The sequence below is a fragment of the Ischnura elegans genome, chromosome 4, assembly GCF_921293095.1.
Source record: "Ischnura elegans chromosome 4, ioIscEleg1.1, whole genome shotgun sequence".
Classification (NCBI taxonomy): domain Eukaryota; kingdom Metazoa; phylum Arthropoda; class Insecta; order Odonata; family Coenagrionidae; genus Ischnura; species Ischnura elegans.
This window is the reverse complement of record NC_060249.1, coordinates 121772054-121793858: the sequence shown is the minus strand read 5'-3', so window position 1 is coordinate 121793858 and position 21805 is coordinate 121772054. Positions and strand designations below refer to the sequence as shown.

At 38.0% G+C, this 21805-nt stretch overlaps 1 protein-coding gene and 1 long non-coding RNA gene across 3 annotated transcripts; one reads left to right on the top strand and one right to left on the bottom strand.

Annotated features, from left to right (window-relative positions):
- Positions 1 to 49: 49 nt before the first annotated feature.
- LOC124157983 lies at positions 50 to 802 on the top strand. The gene is made up of 3 exons (XR_006864671.1): positions 50 to 161; positions 259 to 467; positions 713 to 802. It is a non-coding gene; the product is annotated as an uncharacterized LOC124157983 (long non-coding RNA).
- Positions 108 to 21326, bottom strand: LOC124157979 (mutS protein homolog 5-like). 2 transcript variants are annotated; one of them, XM_046533110.1, is made up of 20 exons: positions 21099 to 21326; positions 20900 to 21017; positions 20767 to 20835; positions 20597 to 20676; positions 18289 to 18440; positions 16533 to 16764; positions 15859 to 16029; positions 14963 to 15101; positions 13790 to 13852; positions 11029 to 11100; positions 10818 to 10947; positions 6819 to 7009; positions 4504 to 4549; positions 4271 to 4409; positions 1315 to 1540; positions 1070 to 1219; positions 737 to 949; positions 533 to 670; positions 376 to 449; positions 108 to 306 (listed from the first exon to the last, which is right to left on the bottom strand). In XM_046533110.1, the coding sequence occupies exons 1-20, from the start codon at positions 21197 to 21199 to the stop codon at positions 216 to 218; spliced, it is 2595 nt and encodes an 864-aa protein (XP_046389066.1). In that variant the 5' UTR covers positions 21200 to 21326; the 3' UTR covers positions 108 to 215. The 2 variants fall into 2 exon arrangements, with proteins under 2 accessions (XP_046389066.1, XP_046389067.1); XM_046533111.1 differs by lacking the exons at positions 108 to 306; positions 376 to 449 and having other exon boundaries at positions 462 to 670.
- Between the last annotated feature and the right edge of the window lie 479 nt (positions 21327 to 21805).

Genomic DNA, 21805 nt, shown 5'->3' with positions numbered 1-21805 from the left:
AATTAAGAAACTAATTAACTCAATTGAGAGTCCAAAATTTGTTGTCGACAATAGAAGACTCGAGTAATCCGCATACGCAGGGAGCCACTGAGAGCGCGAATCTGCAATTTATCGTCAGCGCCGATAAGTGAAGAAAAGTATAAACTGAAGCATAGATAAAGGTATACTTCATGTATATATTTCCCTTGGTTTTGCGTCGAATCTCATATTCACTGCTATTTTGCAACGTCTCTGATGGCCGTCAATTTACTTTGTAAGGGCTGCGAGTCATCGTCATCAGCCAGTACTTGGAGTATCTTCTCGTTTCTGAAATGGAATTGGAGTGTTAATTATGTAAGCGTACCACAGGAAAGAAGGGAAACAAAGTGGACTTACAGTGAATGTAGATTTTCTGCGTTCTCATGGGCTGCCACCCTTAATGGTTGCACATCTTCTAAAGCCTTCAATGCCTGTGGTTGTAATAGCGGGTGAGCTAGACTTAGATTTCATATTTTACCCCAAAACATTAAGCCGATTCGCATTTTTTTTGTACCTGTTTACTCCTGTTTATTATCCTTGTATTTAGGCCAACACACACTGCCACTTGATGTGCAAAGCTGGAATTTACTGATCCATTTTTTAGCTTGAACAAGTAAATTATTTGATCCCCCTCAAACATGTGATCCATGGTCTGCAATTAAGAAAGTGTCTAAAGTCTATAGCTCTGTTTCAGGAGCAACTATTCCGTCTTACATACCTGATAAGTTAATCCTGGTGTTGATGCTAGAATCATTGATATATTATGGAAATGTGTGGACACCAGAACATGAGGGCAATTAGAACCACGGCTCAGGAAATGCTCCAAAACAGCCGTGAGCAATGACAAGCCATCTAACTCGGTAGTTCCCTTGCCAAACTCGTCAATGATGACAAGTGAAGAAGGGGAGGAACAGTTCACTGCAGTTGAGACCTATATTAAAGAAGCACTGAGTTTAAGATAATTCTTCTGTTTTCATTGGTTTCTCTGTACCTCAATTAGAAACCCTATTAGGACATAGGCATCATAGAACAAAGGCTATGAGGTTCGTACCTGGCAGAGGTCAATCATAAATGCAGATAGCTGTAGACTAATTGACTCAGTGGTTGTTATGCGTGTGTGAATGCTATCAATGATTCCTATTACTGCACTTTCTGCTGGAACAAAACTACCTATGTGAGCCAAGAAGGTTATCAGTGCGACCTAAAATTAAATATAGTGCTTGTTTCATAAACGTCTGAATCAATTTAAATCATTGATACATATTGCATTGCATCCAAGCAACATATCTAACTTACCTGCTTCATGTAAACACTCTTCCCACTGGCATTAGGGCCTGTAAGCACTTTCATTAATCCCCAATCATTCTTTTCACTAGAAAATGTGTCATTTGGGACAAATGAATCCATGCACAATTCTTGTAGCAGGTGCCTTCCTCCATGGATCTCAATGACTCTCTCATCGTCCTTTAATGTTGGTCGCACATAGCCATTTTCTCTCGCAACTGTAGCTAAAGCTATTAAACTAAAGATTTAGAGTATAAATTAAAAAATTTATTAATTTCTAAAAATTTCAACTAATTTGTTTAACACTTGAAGATGATTTGTGAAGAAATTCAAGAATTCTTCTGGAACTGTAAGAAGTTATGGGAGTGCCAATAATGCTATCTTCGCTCTGTAAACTGGGGTCATTGGGTGTACTTAGCCATACTGTGCTCAGCAGGGGCACAGCTAGAAGTTAAGGCTAGGGGGGTTTAAGGCACAGCTAATACTGTGGGGCCTGGGGGTATTGCATACCCGCCAGGGTAAGCGGGGGGTGGGGGGCCTCCACCAGAAAAAAATTAAGATAAATGGTTCAAAATGGTGAGTTTTACGGCCTTCTGATGGATATTTTATTAATCCTCGCACTATTCTATTAGTGATATTAATCCAGTTAAGTAAAACAGGCTTAACTTAAAAATTTCTCTGAGCTCTGGGAGGGGGGGGTTTCATCCCCCAAAATCCCCCCCCCCTTGCTATGCCACTGGTGCTCGTAGTGATCAGTTGATCATGACGTCATGATAAATCCGTGAATGGGTATCAAATGCAACAGTATAGAGCTTGACTCTCATTTGCTTTCTTCTCTTCTGCTCTGTGGTGATCCGAAGTGAGCACAGTGTTTACAACACTCACTTAAAATGGCAACTGCTCATTGAGCAAAGGAGAGCACTCAGTTAGGCTGAATGCACCCATAGGTTACCTATTCCTTGATACCTGTGATGAGTGCTTTTCCTCATCATTTCTACCTAAATTTCATTCCATTTCACACATGAAGATGGAAGAGTGAAGCGAAAGGTAAAACACTGTACATGTTAGTGGTAGCATAATTTTGAATGAGTTTGTGATCAATGGGCTCTTTCACCATTTTTTTTTACTGTTGATTGTGATTGAGTTTGAAAATCGGAGATACCCCTATTATTCCCTTTTTTGATCTGTCACCTTCCTTCATGAGCTGTTGGTGATGAAAAATTCAAATTGTTAATTGTTGCTCAGATAAGTTGATAACGCAGTTACTTCATGCCAAGTGTTTCGTCATGTCTCAGCTGCTACAGATGTATGATTTCAGTATCTCCCAGTCATTTTCCGTGCCTACAGGATTTTGGGTACAGTAGGTTAAAATATCCATTTTGCTAATGTTTCAACTCAGAACTAAACACATGGATATTATAACTGCAGGCACAAACCTGAACTTTAATGATGTCACCAACTCATTAAATGTGGGTGGTAACTTTCATATGTTCTTAGTTTTAACTTACAAGAGAATGGCCAAATGAGGTTTTTTTATTCGTTGCAATTTATCTTTCCATCCCAGCTACCAAATTATGTTAATGAATTGCAGTTTCAAGCCTGAACCTCATTATTCATTTGCTTTTGCCCAAAACCTCATGTCATTATGCCGTGAAAAATCAACTGTCTTTCCCATTCAGTCATTCTCTCATAAGTACATATAAAACAAGCAAACCCGAAATTTGCCTCCTACTTTTTGTGAGTTGGAGACACTCATCCAGAAGGAAAATTTCATTCAGAGAAGGAATCACTCTAAAATGTATAAACAGACAAACCACATTAGATCCAAGATAATACCAAGGGGTAAAGCTGAGAAGTGGTGACACTCTTGGCATCGGCTCGTGGCATCATCGACCCATTGCTAAAGGGTCAAGTATGTTAATTTTTCTCCGTGAATAGTTCAAGAAGTTGTCGCTCTCTCTCTTTTGCCATCACTCTGCTACACATCATCGCTGTCGTTCGACACCGTGCTAAACCGATGCCTTGCTGAAAAGACTGCCCTTGGCCACGCCCTGTCTGAGACTTCTCGTTGACATCCCCTCTTCGGGCAAGCAGCCCTGCTAGCCTTTTTCTCTGCACCATGTACTTCGAAGAGCAAGCCAAACTTATAACGTGCATTTTGCTGGTATCAATCAAATGGACTTCACTTAAGAAATGGGCGTGTATTTCTTTACTGTGACTGCCTCTGAGGTATGAGGTTCCCAATCATCTGAGTTACACTACACTAAACCCCTTTCAGAGTCATTTGGTGCATGACATATGGTGTCGTGGTATGGAGTGATGTTGTGTTCGGACTAGTGATTACTGGCCTTAAACCAAATACAATCTCCACTTTCCAAATGGTCAATCCCTCACAATGTCATGTCATTTCTTCCAGCCGTATTTCCCACCCGTCCGCATTTTAATTTATCTTACTGCTCGAAATACCTTGATTCCATTCCCACACTTTCTACATTCCGCCCAACCCCACTCTCCTCAAAATTCTAATCTCAGCCGCCTTTTTCGAAGGGGCCACCCATTCTCACAATTCTATGGAGGCCACCTGCGTTTTTCCCTAATCGTGTTCGGCTATTTATTCGTCTAAATGCTCACTTCTTTAATTATCTTTCTAAGTTGTGGTCGGCCGCTGCTGAAGCTGACCACATGGTCTCCTGTTTTTGAAAAGAAGCGTCCGCTTGACGTTCGTGACAGATTGGAAAACTGAAACAATCGGATTTGATTTGATTTATATCTTTTACCTGGCCCAGATGAGGCCACAATCCGGCCCCCTTTTCCTCTGGACTGGGGCTAAATACAGACGATTGAGTGAAAACTCTCTCTTTATATTTCAAACTATCTCAATCAACAATTGGACAAAATGATGAACAAGCCCATTGGTCAACACATGATTAATATGTTTAGCTATAGCTACGCTATCAAAGTCACTCACCAATCAAGTGTAGCTGAATGTTTCACGAGTTGGATGACTGGAGATAAATGTTCCAGAATAAACTGAATCAATCGCACCATGATCCTCAATTCATGGGTCATCACCTGCACTGAGCAATCCCCTAGAGCATTGTCCATCTCTGAAAGGAAAAAATTAAACCATGAGGAACCAGTTGGGAAACCGCTTACAAAGGGAAAAGAATCTGTACTAGAGGATATAAGGATATGACTAACCTTTACAGCGAGCACTCTTGTAATGAGCCATTCGATTTGCTTTAAACTGAAAATAAGAATGTTTATTATGTACTTCTTTAGTTTAATACATTAGGTATTGCTTTTAATTGTCATGAATATTATAAGTCAAAAGAAAATTAAACATAAATTCCTCAATTTGATTTGTTCATATGGTGTATTTGTGGGCAATATATTGCATCGTATTGGTTTCTCCGACTCAAGTATCTCCCTTGCTAGAAGCATTACATGTATATGCTATTGAATTGCCATTAATATTGTTCCTATATATTTTGCTTAGTTTAGGGATATCTGGTACTAAGCCAGAGTTTGAAGTTTTAAATGGGGTATTTTCATGGAATTTGGAAGCTGCCATTAAAGGGTTGGAATGTTAAATTATAAAATTAAATTGGCTTTAAAGCAGTGAATAACAACAATCTGGGATATCTACTCTCATTCTTGGGAAATTAATTGTGCTTGTTTTTTTTAAGGGAATCACTTGTTAGGAATTTGTAAATAAAAATTAGGCCAAAACCTATTTATGGAGAGAGATGGCTTTACTTTGTCATGTACATCTGCTTTGGGGTCATGTAATTTTGCACTTATTATAATTATTTTATAAGGTCGCATCGTTGTTTGTCATCTTGTCCTGGGTCAAATCTTGCGACTTAATTTCAAGCCACTTTCCGATTAACTATCAGGATGAAAATTTCAGGATAACTCAGAACTTTATGACAATGAAATATTTTAAGACTTTTATTATAATTTTAACTGTACATATTTCGATTTTTGTTCAGAATTCAAAGTGAAATATGGAGATTATTTAGAGAAATGAGCACCAAAATCCAATGCCAGGCTGAGATCATTTATAGGAGATAGATGTTAGGGAGTCCTAACAACAAAATTCGTTTGCATCAAAGTTCATTGAAAAGTTAACAAAAATTTACCAACAAAAGATGAAATAAGGGATTAAAAAAATATGAACATGAACAATAGGGTAGTTTCCTTCGTCAAAGAAAACGAAATGCATTGATTGCGATTCGTTACCCACCATTAGGGTTTTCATAGTATACAAATTATTTGGTTTTAGAAATCCCAGTTTAGACGAATGGCAACGGTCAATTTTAACCTCATTTGAAAAAGGCCAGATTGGCGCCAATGCGATTCCACTCCAAGTGACGTCACAGGGACCTAGTTTCTATACGAGTAGATAGGAGTTTTACATAGTCTGATTGTGAGATTACCAATGCATGCATGTGGCTCAAGGCTCAGGGAAACATGTCTTAATAATCACCCATTAATATTGTCTTAGTTCAGAAAGTTTCCTTCATTTGATAGGGTATTAATAATCCTTATTTAAGCCAAGTGCTAACTGCTAGCAGGGTACTCTGCTACCTGCTAGCAGCCTGCGTCATATCAGCGCTCAAGCCTTGCCTCAAGGTCACCTCACAGGGCGGCAGAGGGAACCAGAATTACGTCACACAGACTTTTCCCATCATTCCTACTTAGCCGTCGCGTTTTTGCGTGCTTGAAAATGTTCACTTTTTGTTTAATCACGAAAAATAGATATCGTCATTCAAAATCTAAGAGCGTGAAATGCATACTCCAGGAGTAATAATCTTTCAATTTAGGCAATAAAAAAATAATAGGAAACCACCCTATCCCACACAAAAATTTTTGCTGTTGCAATCCCTTTTAACTTGATATTCTTTTTTTTCGCAAGTAAACTTAGTGAAGCTATACTGGTGTATACATTTTTAGCATATTTAGTGAAACTCTATTAGCATATGCTCGCGATAAGAATGTTGTTTTTTTTTTAATTTGTTTTTATATTGTATTATTATTATCTCATGATGTGCAAGTCATTTTGCCTTTTTGTTCCTTGGGTTTTTGATTTATTTGAGAGTTTGGTTGTTTGATTCTGAGTCAATCCTTTCTTTTGGACTCTTCCTCAATACCTACTTTTACGCAATTTGCAGGGGCAGAAGTGCAAAATTGATTGAATCAAGTAAACAAAACTTAATGCTCAATTTGTCTTTGAATGCTAATGTTTGAATGAAATTTTAATATTTTAAGCTCTAACCCCTGCATTTTAGTAAGCTTGACATGCCAAATTTAGAGTAAAAATGTTACTACCTGAAGTGATGCAGTGTTTCTGTCTATTCTGCTAGCCTATTGTAACCAAGGTTTTGGGCCAATCCTAAAAATGTTTTTCAAAGTCATCCTCATTATGTACTGCATGTTTTGGATGTGGTAACGTACCTTGTGGAGAGTAGATAACTAATGGGTTTTCATGGATCATCAAATATCATTCATACCTTAAATTCTAACCCTGGAATATTGAAATCAGTATCTTCCATGTTTTCTTTCCACATGGGCAAGCACAGGATGTAACCTATCTCTGGCAAATACATTAGAGAGCACTCTGTTACTTCTGGAGGCAAACTTTCAAGTTCTTGCTCGGCCACTTTAGACATGAGGTTTGATAAACCCATGTGTTTCTGTTTCACTGAAAGAAAGAAGTCTTTACTTGTAATAAAAACAAACATCAAGCATTTTCTAAATGCTTCACAAAGAGTCTTTACTGGTCACAGGTGATATGCATGTACAAATACGTAAAAGACCAATGAAATATGTGAAGAAACAAATACGCATCATTTAAAGTAGGAAAAGGAATGATAAAAATTTCAAGAAAATATGTATGTGCGTTATCAATTCTTGTAGGAAAATATTCATCCATATACTAGAAACATTTCGATAGAGGTCCTGCTAGACAATAGTGGTTCAGTATCCTGCTATCTTATCCTCTTTCAAGTATCAAGTAATTTGTTATAAATCCAACTTCTCGTAGCGGTGGATATCTAATGAAGTTCTACGTGAAAGGTATTTCAGCAAAAGTGAGGAATTAGTGATGGATCGAGGACCTACAGTAAAACCTCTTTACATCGTAATGGAGGGGACCAAAATTTGGGCAATTTGATGTATGAGGTTCACTATTGAGAGGTTTCAGTGGTAGGCACCATTTTTTCATATCCTTCGGAGATGAAAGCACTACTGTCTTTTAAACCATTATATTCATGTGCTTAAATAAACATGTATTTATTATATAATAAATAATTACAGAAAGCGAGCTCTATCTCATGATTTTGCCATGATTTGAGGGAAAACTATGTGATCTCTTTTAATTCAACAGTCACTAAAGTGATTAGGATAGTTGAATACCTTTTTTTCTTATTTACTGTTAGGTATGCTCTCATATGGACCAAAATGGCCACAACTAATGATGAACGTGAAAATTACAACATAATAAAGGTGATGGTGGTTGGCGTAACATGGTGAAACTCCTTCATGATGCACAAAGGTTAAGAAAACACTTAGCTGTTTCACAAAATAAAATATATTGCGACCGGTTTCGATACAGCGTATCATCATCTGGCCAGATGATGATACGCTGTATCGAAACCGGTCGCAATATATTTTATTTTGTGAAACAGCTAAGTGTTTTCTTAACCTTTGTGCATAATAAAGGTGTATAAGAAAAAAAAGGGTGAAACATTTATCGCTGAAAATGTCATTCCATATACGTAATCTGCATTGATGGTCTCTAGTTGTCTCGGTACAATTTACGGAGGTAGTATCGGAGGCTGTCTCAGTGGTACATATTTCCTTGGTATGATAAGTGGAGGTTATACGATATAAAGAGGTTCACTACAAAGAGGTTTGCCTATAAATTTACATGTAAATCTGATGGAACCATTGGGGTGGTATGAAGTATGGAGGTTTATGATGTAAAGAGGTTCACTACATAGAGGTTTTACTGTACATATTTAGTAAAATTGATGGTTTGAGGCGTAACTTTGTAAAAGCGATTCATTATGAAAAATGACCTATGTAGTAATATGGACAATATGTGTCTGTATTCCCAGGGACCTTGGTGATTGTGGCAAATTCCCAGTGCGTATGATAGTTCATGTCTCAGAGGGGGTAATTGCTTCATTTTCCTCCGGTTGCCCAGATCTTGATGGGAGGGATGGTGAGGGAAGATTTCATTAGTGGCCAGAGTATGGAACAGCTTTTAGACTTACAATCGTCCAGAGTTACAACAAAAATTAAGACTATAAAAACTAATTTTGAAAACTTCTTCTTCAAAGGCAATGATAATCACATGCTTGTTGCGGCAATATCTTCCTGTCCTGACATTCTCAGCAGCAGTTTTTACCTGATGAGGGGAGTTAAAATGTTTTTCATAACTCACCAGGCAAACAATTTTGTTTTAATTTATTAGTGATATTTTTCTCATAATATTTAGATGAAAAGATCGTGAATTAAAGGCCAGCAACATCTTAGACTCGATTTTTATGATTTAAGGTAGTTTAGATGATTTGAAAGCAGGAAATGTCATCTCCAACTTATGACCAATACAACCTTCAACCAAGTCTGCAAATTATATCATGTCCTTAAGCTCCTGTATAGCAAAATCCAATCACAGGGAAAAAAACCGGTTGCATCTCGTGTATGAGCTTTGTACTTTCTTTCACATAGACCTCATAATTGACATTTTTACAGAAGAAATTCATAGATACTTTTTTGTATCTTGGAACTTCTTAATATTGAAAGCTCTGACAAAATTGGGTCAAAATTTTAAAATTTGGTTGACACCCAGCAAAAATTTATGATGCAATCCTAAGGGTGTGCCAAATTTCATTATATGTTTGTAATTGCACAAGATTGAGTGCCAAAAATAGGAGGATATAAATGTCATAATATTGGTAATGAGATTCTTCACATGCACATCATTCATGCATAACTTTTTTATCACTGATATTGTATTTAGGATGAAACTAAACTCGGTTCATTTTATCTCTGTGGGTGTGGCTAAAGCAAGTGGGGGTGAGGGGAGGGAAAGTTTCTCCGCACGTGACTTTCCCTCGGCCAATCAGAAGACAGTTGGCATGGCCTAGAACTTTGGGAATTCAGTCACTTTCAGACCTCCGTCGTGTTAACATCGTGAATCTGCTGTTGGAGCTGTGTTTCCAAACTTCATGCCTTCTCCTTTTGTGTCTCTAAGTATGCCTTTCACCGACGCTGTCGAATTCAGTGTGGTAACTGACAATGTCATGGGCTCATGTGGAGGAATTATCCTCAATAACTCCCTAATGTGTAAGTATGTATGTTGTCCTCGGTGCTGGGCCCAAAATACCTGTGGCCCAATGACTCACAGGTTTTCAGTGACCAACCAGGCTAGCTATGTGCATTTGGCAACATTATGTATGCTCCTGTTCTCTCTCTCTCGGTAATACCCCTTCCCCATCAGCGAAACCCTCCAAATGCATCCGGGCTTTCACAAAAGCTCACCCACAAACATAAAGTGAGCAGATGATAGTGCACAGGGTTCCCACTCTACCTTGAAAACCTTAAAACCAGGAATAAGCCGTGAATTTTGCATACCGTGAAAAAAGCCGTGAATTTCGCTCTAAAGCCTTAAAAATCTCTCAGTCTTGATTTTACGATCATACAACTACGATTGACATATTAAAAGAAAAACGGATATTTCGATCATATTTAAAGGTCAGTCATGCGCAGACATGGCCACGAACTTATCTCGACAAGTATATTTGAAGCGCAATTACTGGTCCGTGTGTCATGATGACACATTGACCTTAAGCCAGTACCCAAGCCGGGAGACTGGTAGCTGGTAGTCATTAACGCTTGCGAAAATTCAGGCACTTCTTAACATCCCTGGCGCCCTTGTCCCTCTATTTTCCCACGCACTACCTTTAGCCCTAGCTAAATTTTGCAAATGATATGTGACATCAGGAGAGATAGCACTTTCATTGCTGTGTTTGGATTCATGGTGTCTGTGGATTATGTTAAATTTGTAGTTAACGTGCGGATGATGATCGTTACGTGATCAATATTTCTGCCTAAAATAGTTTATTTACAAACCGTGAATTTGAAGACATTTAGACCGTGAAAACCTGGAAAAACCGTGAATTTGGTAATTTAGATTGAGTGGGAACCCTGGTGCATTATTATAAATTAAATAGTAAGGTAGAGTATAATATTCCAACATGGGGTTCTAGTGCAGTCAACTTTTGCACTGAGCAGTAGCCAGTTTAAGTAAAGCACTCTTGAAACTCTGCAAACAGTATCCAACTTCAAAGAGGATAAAAAGATTTAAAAAAAATGTTTTCTGAGGTCATTTGACAAAAATCGTTGAAGAATTCTCCTGCTGAGTTCTGAGTATTAATGATGAGTCATTTTTATCATTTTGGGGGCTATTCTATTTTTTAAACAAAGTGATTTAAAGTTCTTACATTTATCAAGTTCTTCGTCAACTCCCATCTTTACAACAAACTTGTTTTGGGCCTCTGATTCATCAAAATCCATAACACTGTAAATATAATGAGCCACTTGCTGTAGGTCCTCAGTGGCACAATCACTTATCTGTGAAAATAATTTATTCCAGTTGAATAAACTTCATGCAAAATTCACTAAGATTGTTTAATTTTTTCAGTGAATAATTACCTTCTCAAATATTTTTGCTTCCTTTTTGTAGGCAGAACATAACTCTCCCAGAAGAATGCAGTTGTATATCGTCTAAATTTGAATGAAAAACACATTTAATAATGATACATGTATTTGTGATCCAATTTTGCATTGCTCCCAATACCACAATCACTGCTGTCACCAATCCTGAGATAGGTTTAATGCAGCTCTCCACTTCATTCTCTGATCAGCTAACCTTTTCATTTTCATGCTTCAGTAAAATGCTTCCTTGTACACTAATGTTTATTGGCATAGTGAAACCTTTTGGCAACTACAAATAACGTTTCCATTGCAAAGTCCATCTTTGGAACCATCCAATTCACATATCTGTGACATCATTTTAAATTATCTTAATGATACAAATTTTCATAATCTTATTTTATGGAGCACTCAATGAGAGGCCTTGCATTTCCAAAGTCAAAAAACTAGCTGGTGAGCTTTATCAACAAAAATAACTTTTTCAAACTGTTAATGATCCCTATTTTACCCTATACATCTGTCTATTACATGGTTATAGTATTTGTTTTGAATTTAAAGATTCAGAAGACGAAACTTCAAAGTGATTTCCACAGAGGTGGTTGTGGATCATTCAAAAGTATTTTAACCCTTTCCTGCCAGCGTCTACAGTTGGAAAATGTTTTCTATGCTTCGAGTAGCATGAGAATATTTTCAACCTCTCTGTACGGAGGTCTTTTTTGGGGTGGAGTTACGATGATATTTTCGTCCCTTGGATTTGGGACCCGACTCAACGGGGTGCCCATCCCGTACCCCTGCCACTGAACTAGACCCTGTAACCCTATCTTAAAGCCTACGGTCAACATATTGCGCTACCAGTTTTTTTCAGACCAAATATTGCATTTGGTTTTCATTAATTTATTTTTCTATAAGAATTACTAACATTTTTTTAAGCATTGTGGAATTTTAAACAGATTTCTAGCATTAATAACGACAAAGTTAATGAACATAATGTATTAAGACTACAAGTCCAGAAGTTCATTATTTGCTAAAATTTCGTTTAAAAATTGCTTACGTGCAGAACAAAACAAAGAATTCATTTCAAAGTGTTAAAAAATTGTAAACTTAAAAGTAAGGTCTCCTAAGGCATTGCGTTGTCGTATGAAGCTGTAGGTGCAATCTGCCAACACCATCTTGTTCCTCGGTTCCTACTCTACCACTCTCACTTGCTGCAAAGTATTTTTGACCGCTCATTGTTGGCATAGCAGATGTTTCCATGGAACCTTCCCTTACGTCTCCGTCCAGTGGTGAAATTTGGTCTTTCGTGCAAATTTTGACCGCGAAAAAGGTGACACCTATCGAAATTCCTCGCCAATTGGTTTTACTTTACAGCAAATAATGTATGGATGTTAAAAACATTCGTTAGTGGTGCCACGAGATCCTTTCCAGGCATGCAAACTTCCACTGCCGGGTGGCTGCCTAAACAGCTCACCGAAGACCACCAAACACAGCGCACGGGACAAGTTGTACTCCATTTTGAAGAGGAAGGAGATACTTTTTTGGACTCCATCATAACGGGTGATGAAACCTGGTGCTATATCATCACTATACCCTCGAGACAAAGCAACAGTATAAACAATGGTGCCGTCCGAAGTCTCAAACACCGAAAAAGGTCAAACAAACTCTGTCAGCCAAGAAGGTCATGGCAACAGGGGTGCCGACTTACAAAAAATATTGGGGGGGCCCAAACCGGGGATCTAACTCTGGGAAATTTTATAAGTAGTGAGTTTTAGGTTTTTTAAGCATTTTAGAAGAGTCATATGATCAAAATTAGAACCATGATAACACGAATCTCGATATCTGGGCACTCCGGGGAAAATCGACAAGTCTGTCACATTTTTTCCTCACACCCATAACGAATTTTTGAGGGGGCTCGGGCCTCATGGTGTTGGCGCCACTGCATGGCAACAGTGTTTTAGGACTGAAAGGTAGTATTGTTGGTGGATTTCATGCCTCGGGGAATCACTGTCAATATGGAAAGATACTGCTAAACACTACAAAAGCTTAGGCACTCCATCAAGAACAAACGTCTAGGGATGCTGATGAAGGGGGTCTCATTTCATAACAACATGCGCCTGCATATGCATACGGCTAATCAGATGCAGGAACTGATTTCGAAGTTTGGGTGGAAAGTGATCGGGCACGCTTCGTACACCACTTGTGATTTCCAAATGTTGCTCGCCCTGAAGTAACACCAAGGAAGGATGAAGTTCGCAACGGACAACGAGGCGCAAGCCCAATGCCCACCTTTGCAATGTGTACGGAAGCTGGTTTGACAACGGGATTCAAAAGTTCATCATGCACATCAGGAAAGTCATCAAGCCCCGGGGTGACTACATCCGAAAATAGCTGAAGCCATGACCTTTCCAACGATGTATCCAAAAATGTGAAAAAAAGGCATATTTAATGACAAAAAAATTAGAGACCTTACTTTTAAGTCTACCCTCGTAAATACATAAAAACTTTGCTTTCAGAGTACATATGCATAACATTTCCATCTAGTCTCTATCACAATGATCTAGACACAAATCCTTGAGCTGAACCCTGAGATAGAGCTACATATTTGTGAAAATTCTGTGCCTCCATCTGTAATGAATAAGCACCAGTGTCCTCTCATGCACCGGAGTCAGACTTCCAGAGGTGCAGCATGGGGTCTAATTTATACCCAGACACATATTGCTTTCATGCAGTTAATGAGATGAACTATTGGCCCTAGACCACTCACCTTGTATAGTGATTTCCATTCTTTAATTGAAGCCTGGGTGACTGCCAGCTTTGTCATTATTCTCTTAAAAGAAAAATTCATCGTTACTAATTTTTGCCAGATTAGAATTTGTCAAATATTTAACTACTGTCAATAGGTAGTTAAACAATGGCTACTCATGAGAAGGAGAAAGCTCAGGGAAGTACAGTAGATTACGGTTAATTGGGACTTGTGCACTTTGCCCCAATTAAGCGGCTGCCCGAACTAGGCGAACTATCCTGAATATGGGCATTAACAAACGTTGAAATGATAGAAAGAAGGCTAAAGAATGTTTATAATGCAACATAAGTTTATGAAACTATTAATTTGATTAATAAATCAGCAAGTTTAGTTAATTTATTACCATTTTTAAGAATTATAACAATGTAGTCAAAAATATTTTTCACAGCCTCGGGCGACACTGAATGAATCTCTCTAACTAAGACCTTTTACAGAAAGTCCCATTCTCTTGTGGATAGTATAACAACAAGAGCTTTCAAAATAGGGAAAGAATAGGAACATTTGTGAAAAATAAGAGTAGTTCAATAGGAGTTGAAAGGAGGAAAATATAAAAAAATAGTATTCTGTAAACAAAAAAGTTTAATTTTGTCGCGAGTATGGAGTCTGTGTCGCCGACTCATGGCCCAATAAAGCGGCATGCTGTCCCAATGAAGCAGAGAATACTCCGGGATATTCCTCTATTGGGTTCTGTTCTTCAATATCTGCCCCAATTAAGCGGCTGCCCCAAGCAACCGGTGGACCCATTAAATGGAGTCTACTGTAGTTTAAAACAAGGAGAGAGGATGAGGGAGGGAAATCAACAATGCAAGAAATGGGGAATGCAGAAAATGACTGCTCAAATATGTGTTGCCGTGTGCTCAGTCTTGGATGGTTGGCTACTTTATGCCTACTTCTGTTTTAAGATTGATAAAAATCATTTGGTTCATTTCTCCTTTCACAAAGAATCAAATCTACAAAAAATATAGGTAAATAAAGACACCAAGTCAGCAAATCAATCCACAATGACGTAATAAAGAATCGTTTAAATATGAGTATGCAAGTTAAGGCAATGCTCTCACAAGTCCCTGTGCATTGCATGCAATGGAATTTCTTTTTTCAACTGAAATAACACAAAAACTCACCCCAATTACTTACTGTAACACTATTTATATTTTTCAAGCAGTCCAAAAAATTCTTCACCGTATCTGAATTTCTCCCTTTGAAACAGAAGTCAATTACGTCCAACCTTTCATTTAACGTTTCAACTTTCCGGCTTGGGTGAAGAAACATCTCTCTGGAAATTTAATGAAAGTGACCTTTAAGAAGTTTCATTTGCTCAAAATAATGATTGGTCAGTTCAGTGGATTTACAGATTCTAAAACTCATGCAATTGATAGAATCCAATAGAACTTTCCCATTCTTTTAGCATCCCTTCTTAGGGAAGAGATGGGTTTAATCTGAAATCCATGGATTGAAAATAATTCAATATAATCTTGGAAACCCTTCCCTATAAAGGAATTCTCTTATAAATATATTTAATTTGGAGACTGACCAATAGAATGATAAGTTTCAGTATGGCAATGAGCACTTGAATAGCATTAGATGGACTAACAATTAACTTTGTGGATTATAATTTTCTCAATCCGTATCACCAACGAGGTTAAATTAAATATCATCTTGAATTTAACCATGGAATGGATGACCTAAAGTAAAGTAGAGATTCCATTTTCAATTCTGGTGAGTAGCTGGTATTCAAAGTCACTATCGTTGATTGAATCGAATAGTTCAGAGGATACATCACATTTAGAGGAAGTCTTCACCATTTGGATATACTGCATCATCAGAAAATCATCCCGGTCAAGGCGAATGATTTTTCCTCTGAGGATTTTTCGCATTACATATGTATTTACATCGAGCATTTTGTGAATCACCCAGGTTTGCCTCTCATCCTGGATCGAATTTCCGTCTTTAGTTTACAATAATGCCTATAGTCATGGACTCTTTTAATATCTATTCATAAATAAGAATTGATACTCCTCACTTTAACACACCTCATACGTAAGCACCCTTGCTGAGATTTGCAGCGATTGAAAATTCCAAAAACACTAAGGCCTTCCTTATTGCTGCCAGGAGCCCACTTTTTGAAATTTGACGGATGGCTTCTTTGGCTGAAAATTTGCAGGGCCTCATAAGAGGCTGAGTCGATAATGACTATGTCATCCCTGTAAATAAAGGGATTAAATTAAGTCGTCTACTTCACATTCACTGAGGAGTGAGAAAATAGGACATAGCTGTAATGGGAATTACAGATAGTGCAATTGAAAATATTAGTAATTCTGATTTAGATATTATAAGTGCCCTTAATTAGCTTGTTATATTAATTAAAACCATCGTTGCCAGTTTATAACCAGTTCTAATTGGTGATGACAAACATCAATGTTGATGCTTTTTTATTTTAATTTTATAGAGAATATGGCTCATATACCAAAGTATGAAATACCAATTTACAGTGAGCTTATAATTAGGAGATGTCTAGATATTCCAAGAGACACCTAGTCCTCTTACAATGTATTCTGAGCCACTTCGTGATTGGTTAGGGAAGTGGAAGAAATGGTTGCCATCAGAAAAAAGGCGAATCTAACAGCCTACCTCAGTTGTCCATATTGAATCATAATTCAACATTCCACTAAAAAAGCTCTCTATAGTGAAAATAGGATGAACGTACAGTGTGATTAAGGTGAGGTCCAATACAGGAGGGGTTCTCACTCCTACTTGCAAGTTAACTTCAGCCCAAGTCCTGTCAAGATAGATGAGGAGAGCTCCGAGAGCTTGAACCATTGTCTCTGCAGACATATCCACCAATGAATGTATGTAATTATTGTGCTCCTCTTCCGACAATCCTTTTGGTTCGTGTGGCAGGTGAATCCCAAGCACTCGCCTTCTGCAAGGGTCAAAATCTGAAATGGATATCAAGGTGTTTAGTGATAAAGATCAATTTGAACAGACTCTTGATCACCAAGTCTATGAATGAATAATGAGGCATGGATAATTCAAAAGAAAACAGACAATCAAACACATTGAAAATGATTTTGAATAATGAACAATGCACTAATTGGATGGGAAAAGTTTAATATATTTGGACTATTTCCATAAACAGATGCATGAATCAGTCCTTGGGTATAAACTGGCTCTTCTTTTTGGATAAATCAAACTTTCAAAGAAATATGAACACCGTAAATTCAACACCTATGATATATGTATATGTATGGCTAGGTAAGTATGACAGGTGATAGGCACCGCTAGACAGGTGCTGGACCAAGCGAGTTCAGTTCTCTTTTGCCAGGCTCCTCATTAAACTATGGTTACAGCAATCTTAGTCGCAACTATTCTAACAAATAGCTGCATTTACTAATACATACAGGGTGTCCCATTTATCTTGACCACCCGAAATAAATTTTTGTCCAGATGCAAATTCAAAAATGTGTCAACATCAGACAGTTCAAAAGGGGGACATTAATCAGCATGAATGCCTTCCTTTTAGCTTTATTATTTACCAAGATATGAATTGCGGTATGTCTTTTGTAAAGGGCACTCTGTATTTTTTATTCGGTAATTCATTTCCTCTCCTAAAAACTTATTTAAAAATGTAGCACAGTGGAACACAGCATTATGAAAACATAAGAAACTCGTCCACTAACTGTGGACGAGTTTCTTATGACTGGTGTGCATTTTACTGTTTTCATTTGTTCACCATCAACGTCAGCAAGTGGAGTAGTTCCAATACCCGCGTACCTGCAAAAAATGCTAGAGTCTCAGTCATTTTTCATAACACTGAGTTTATGTTAATGGTCCACTGTTCTACATTTTTTAATGAGTCTTTAGGAGAGGAAATGAATTCCCGAATAAAAAAATAGAGTGCCATTTAAAAAAGACATACTGCTGTCCATATCTTTGTAAATAACAAAGCTACAAGGAAGGCAATCATGCTGATTAATGCCCCCCTGAAGGCTTATGAACATTTGCTTGACACATTTTTGTATTTGCATCTGGACAAAAAGTTATTTCGGGAGGTCAAGATAAATGGGACACCCTGTATATACATCAAAGCTACTAAGTAGACACCAGGTCATGAAAAAGCAGACTTTAAGGGAATGGCACATCCTTGCCAGCTAGCGTGATCTGTTATTTTTTGACAAAGCAGTTTGAGATGCATAATTGAGCTCTGCTCATGAGCTAGGAACTCCCTCTTCCCGGGAAACCTCTCAGACTCCATTTATCTATTGGTCTCTATCGTCAAGTTTTAACCTTTCTGCCCAAGAAGCCTTTACTAATGGAGGGGGGTGGAGAAAACCCACACTTATGTATTAAATTAAGAATTTTAACAAGTGGTGTAATTTGGGTTGTGAAATCAAACATATCCTATTCTAATTTTAAGAATGTTAGATGTGGAAAAATCTTAAAGAATGACATAAATTTCTTACAGAAGTCTTTTCCTGGCAAACAGAATAACTTGGCTTCATAGCACTGGTTTGAGTTGTGGGATTCATCCTGTGCTTCTGGCCTTGGCAACTTAAGCAACGTCTTCAGTGCCGTCAAAAACTTGCTGGTAACTCGAGCACTGGTGACAACCTGACTAAATGTAAAATCGCCAAAAATTATTTAATCATCATTTAATCTTTAAACACACTACATGGATGTCAGTAATTGGGTGGAAAAAAATTACCAACATCAGAATCATGTAAAGTGAATAGCTATCAGTATCATTATTGAAAACAGGTTTACTACCATCATATCCATTAGTACTTATATGTTGAAATGTGTTAGTAGCCCAAACCCTTTTTTAAATTTTCATTGCCAGATCCATTGAATGGGAGGAGGAACAAGGGTCCCAGGGTTATGAAGTGAATTTTTTGCAGGTTTTCCACCTGGTTTACCTTTACGAGACGGTGGAGTTATCGTCTTAGCATGACTGCTGTTCTGAGCCACAAGAAACTCTTCTTTCCCTTGGTACGGAGCATTTATGCGAAATATTCATTAAGAAGGGTCTCGAGGACAATCACAAGCTCTCAGCTCCAACCTTTTTCAACCCCTCTCAGCGGGGACTCTGCATTATCACGAACTCCGAGAGTAGTTGTGCTCCCTCCTTTCCGGGTTTACGACCATACCTGCGGCATTGGTTCGCGGTCAACTTATGGATTGCTTATATGTATTTGGCACATGGATAATTGTTGCTTGCACGTAAATTGCAGACTTCGAATAGAATTCCTCATTTTTTTCTGAGCATTGTCAAATATTAAACGAAGTTCTAAGGTCAATATTAACGCATTTAATGCACAACAATTTCCATGTTGATGTTTACACAGAACTCGAGATATAAGTTAATATTCATCGTAGAATTTCGTTTAAAAATTGTAAACGCTGCTCAAAAGACAAAATAATTCAATTCTTAGTTTATATTTCTTGAGAAAAGAAATATTTATTTCTAAACCTCACTGGATAAACAATTGTATGACCACGGTCCCTTACTGCTTAGAGGGGTAATATAAGATGAGGGGTCTGGGTACCTGCTCCCGGATTTCGAGGGTTAAGCCGAAACCCCGCAGTATTGGCACCTGAAACAAAGACGTCTTACACCCCCGACCGTCTTAAAAGGGGGAGAGCTCGGAAACATATATATATTTGGCATTCATTCATTTGCATAAGAAAACCTCGGACGAAAATTACACCTTTCGTCTCCCGGATCAAGAAACGTCCCCACATATATTTTCGTCAGTTAGTAGGGAAAAAGTTAATCATCCATCAGTCATACTATCTCAAATTTGATCGCTTTCTTTGCCAGCTTTTTGAATGCCTAAGTCTAAGCTATGTTGGGTTTTACATCTTCTTGCCAAGGAGCAGCTCCTTTCTGATTTCATCGTCAGTCATCAAATAGTTTCTTCTCAGATGTATTCAATGGTGTTCGGCGAGATGTTGTGGAACATTTTACGATGATAATTGAAAATGTAAAACTTTGTGTATGTCCACAGCACTTACTGTGGACATACACAAAGTTTTTCATTTTCAATTATCATAGTTTCTTATCATCATCTTAATGTCCTGAGGAAAGGTATACACACTTGATAGTGTACCCCACGTTGTGGTAGTTCTAAACATGCTATTGACATGAGGTTAGGGGGATAATACCTTCAGCCATGGCCGTGGATAAGGCATAAGACACAAATGTACTTGTGACAGTGCTCAGGGAAATAAAGGTGACTCAACAAAAGGGGGCAACTGATTGTTACCGATTTAGAAGGAACCAGGTCAACCTCCACAGGATTGATCAAAACAAAAAAATCAGGGCTGGGCGACAACCGAACGAATGCTCCTAACGGCTGCCAAGCTGTAACCTGCATCTGGTGGCGGTCAAAGATTTCTAAACCACCCAACATTCATGAGTTTTGGAAATTCAGTCCACAGTCTCTGCAAACAAAACTTCAATAATTAATCTGCTCCGAATGAAGGTCCCCATTAAATTTTTTTTTTGGCTAAACCCTTGACCAGATGGAAACCCTTCTTGCAAAGTCAGCATTTATGTACAATGTGGCCCACTACAAGGGGATAGCAGAGGGGTATAATTTGCAGGTCGACACCACATGGCGGCAATTTTAAGGGGACAGGGCCCTTGGGGGAGGGGGTAATATATGGTCATATACGCTGACCAAAAACCAGTCATTAGCCCGGGGGCCGGACTTGGCTCTTAATAGCTTTGTAAAATCAGGAGTACAACTATGTATTATAAATATTTACCTAGGTTTCAATTGATTATATATGCACTTAAGCATGTTAAATTCAGGATTGACATCGACTGTGTCAGGTAAAACAGAAATCTGAAAAGTAAAATGTAGTAAATGCGGTTACTTTTGGATTACATGGCCAAACAATCATATCTACAACATACTTTTCCATCACATCAGTACCTCAGAAGTGTCCATGCAGTAACAAGCAGCTCCAAGTTTCCCAGCTCGCCAGAACACCGAAAGAATCGTCTGGAAAGAGCAACTAAATTACCTTCCACATTTCATGATGAGAAAACAAAAAACGTTCATTTACCTCCGGTAACGTCTCCTCTGAAGTCTCACTTTCCAAGTCATTCACATTGGCTGAGGAGGTAATTTCAGGACGATGGGAATCCAAGGCAAATGTTTGGTTATTTCTGTCCTCGCTAATGCTGACGCAAAATGTTAATAAAAGATAACGTACATAAGAGCGAATTGCTCAGACTTCATAAGATAGAATAAAATCTACTCACAATGATATATCTTCATAATTACGACAGCTGGCCGAAAACGGGGCTTCCACGGTGGTTGCCAAACTTATCTCAGAATGAGTCGTGTCTTCCTCAAAATCCATTACGACTCTGTTGCATTCAAAACGTGGACATAGAGAATCTTTAATCAACTATTTCTCTGTTTCTGAGCTTGGATTTTTTAGGAATTTCGGATATTTACCAAGCGCGAGGCGCGAAACATCATTTGAATTCGATTTACGAAATTCGAGAGTTCAATCGAACGAAAGGTCGATCTATCGTTTGATCGATTTTCAAACAACGAAACGTGAACGAAGCAGTGCGAGACAAGCGTAATAGAATGATTTTCTGAGGGTTCGCATCGGTTCGTATTTCACTACAGACTTATAGCATGTTATCCTCATTTTAAAATTCCCCTCTCCTAATTCATGTTTGTTCTTTGCATGCTTTGCTGTCGTATTGGGAAATATTGGGCGATTCTTTAGTTGTGTATTCCTGTAGGGTACATTTCGCCCCTATATTAGCTGTTTATAATATGCTAGAATAAGCCTTATAGATGAGTATCATTGTGAAAAATTTTGTTTTTAAGGATAAGCTTTGGCATAATTTCATCATGGTTAGTAGATAAACTAATATGTATTGTGTGTGAGATATAATGTGAAATTGACAGAAATGATTGAATCGTAGTATAGAATTTTTTTAAAGCAAGG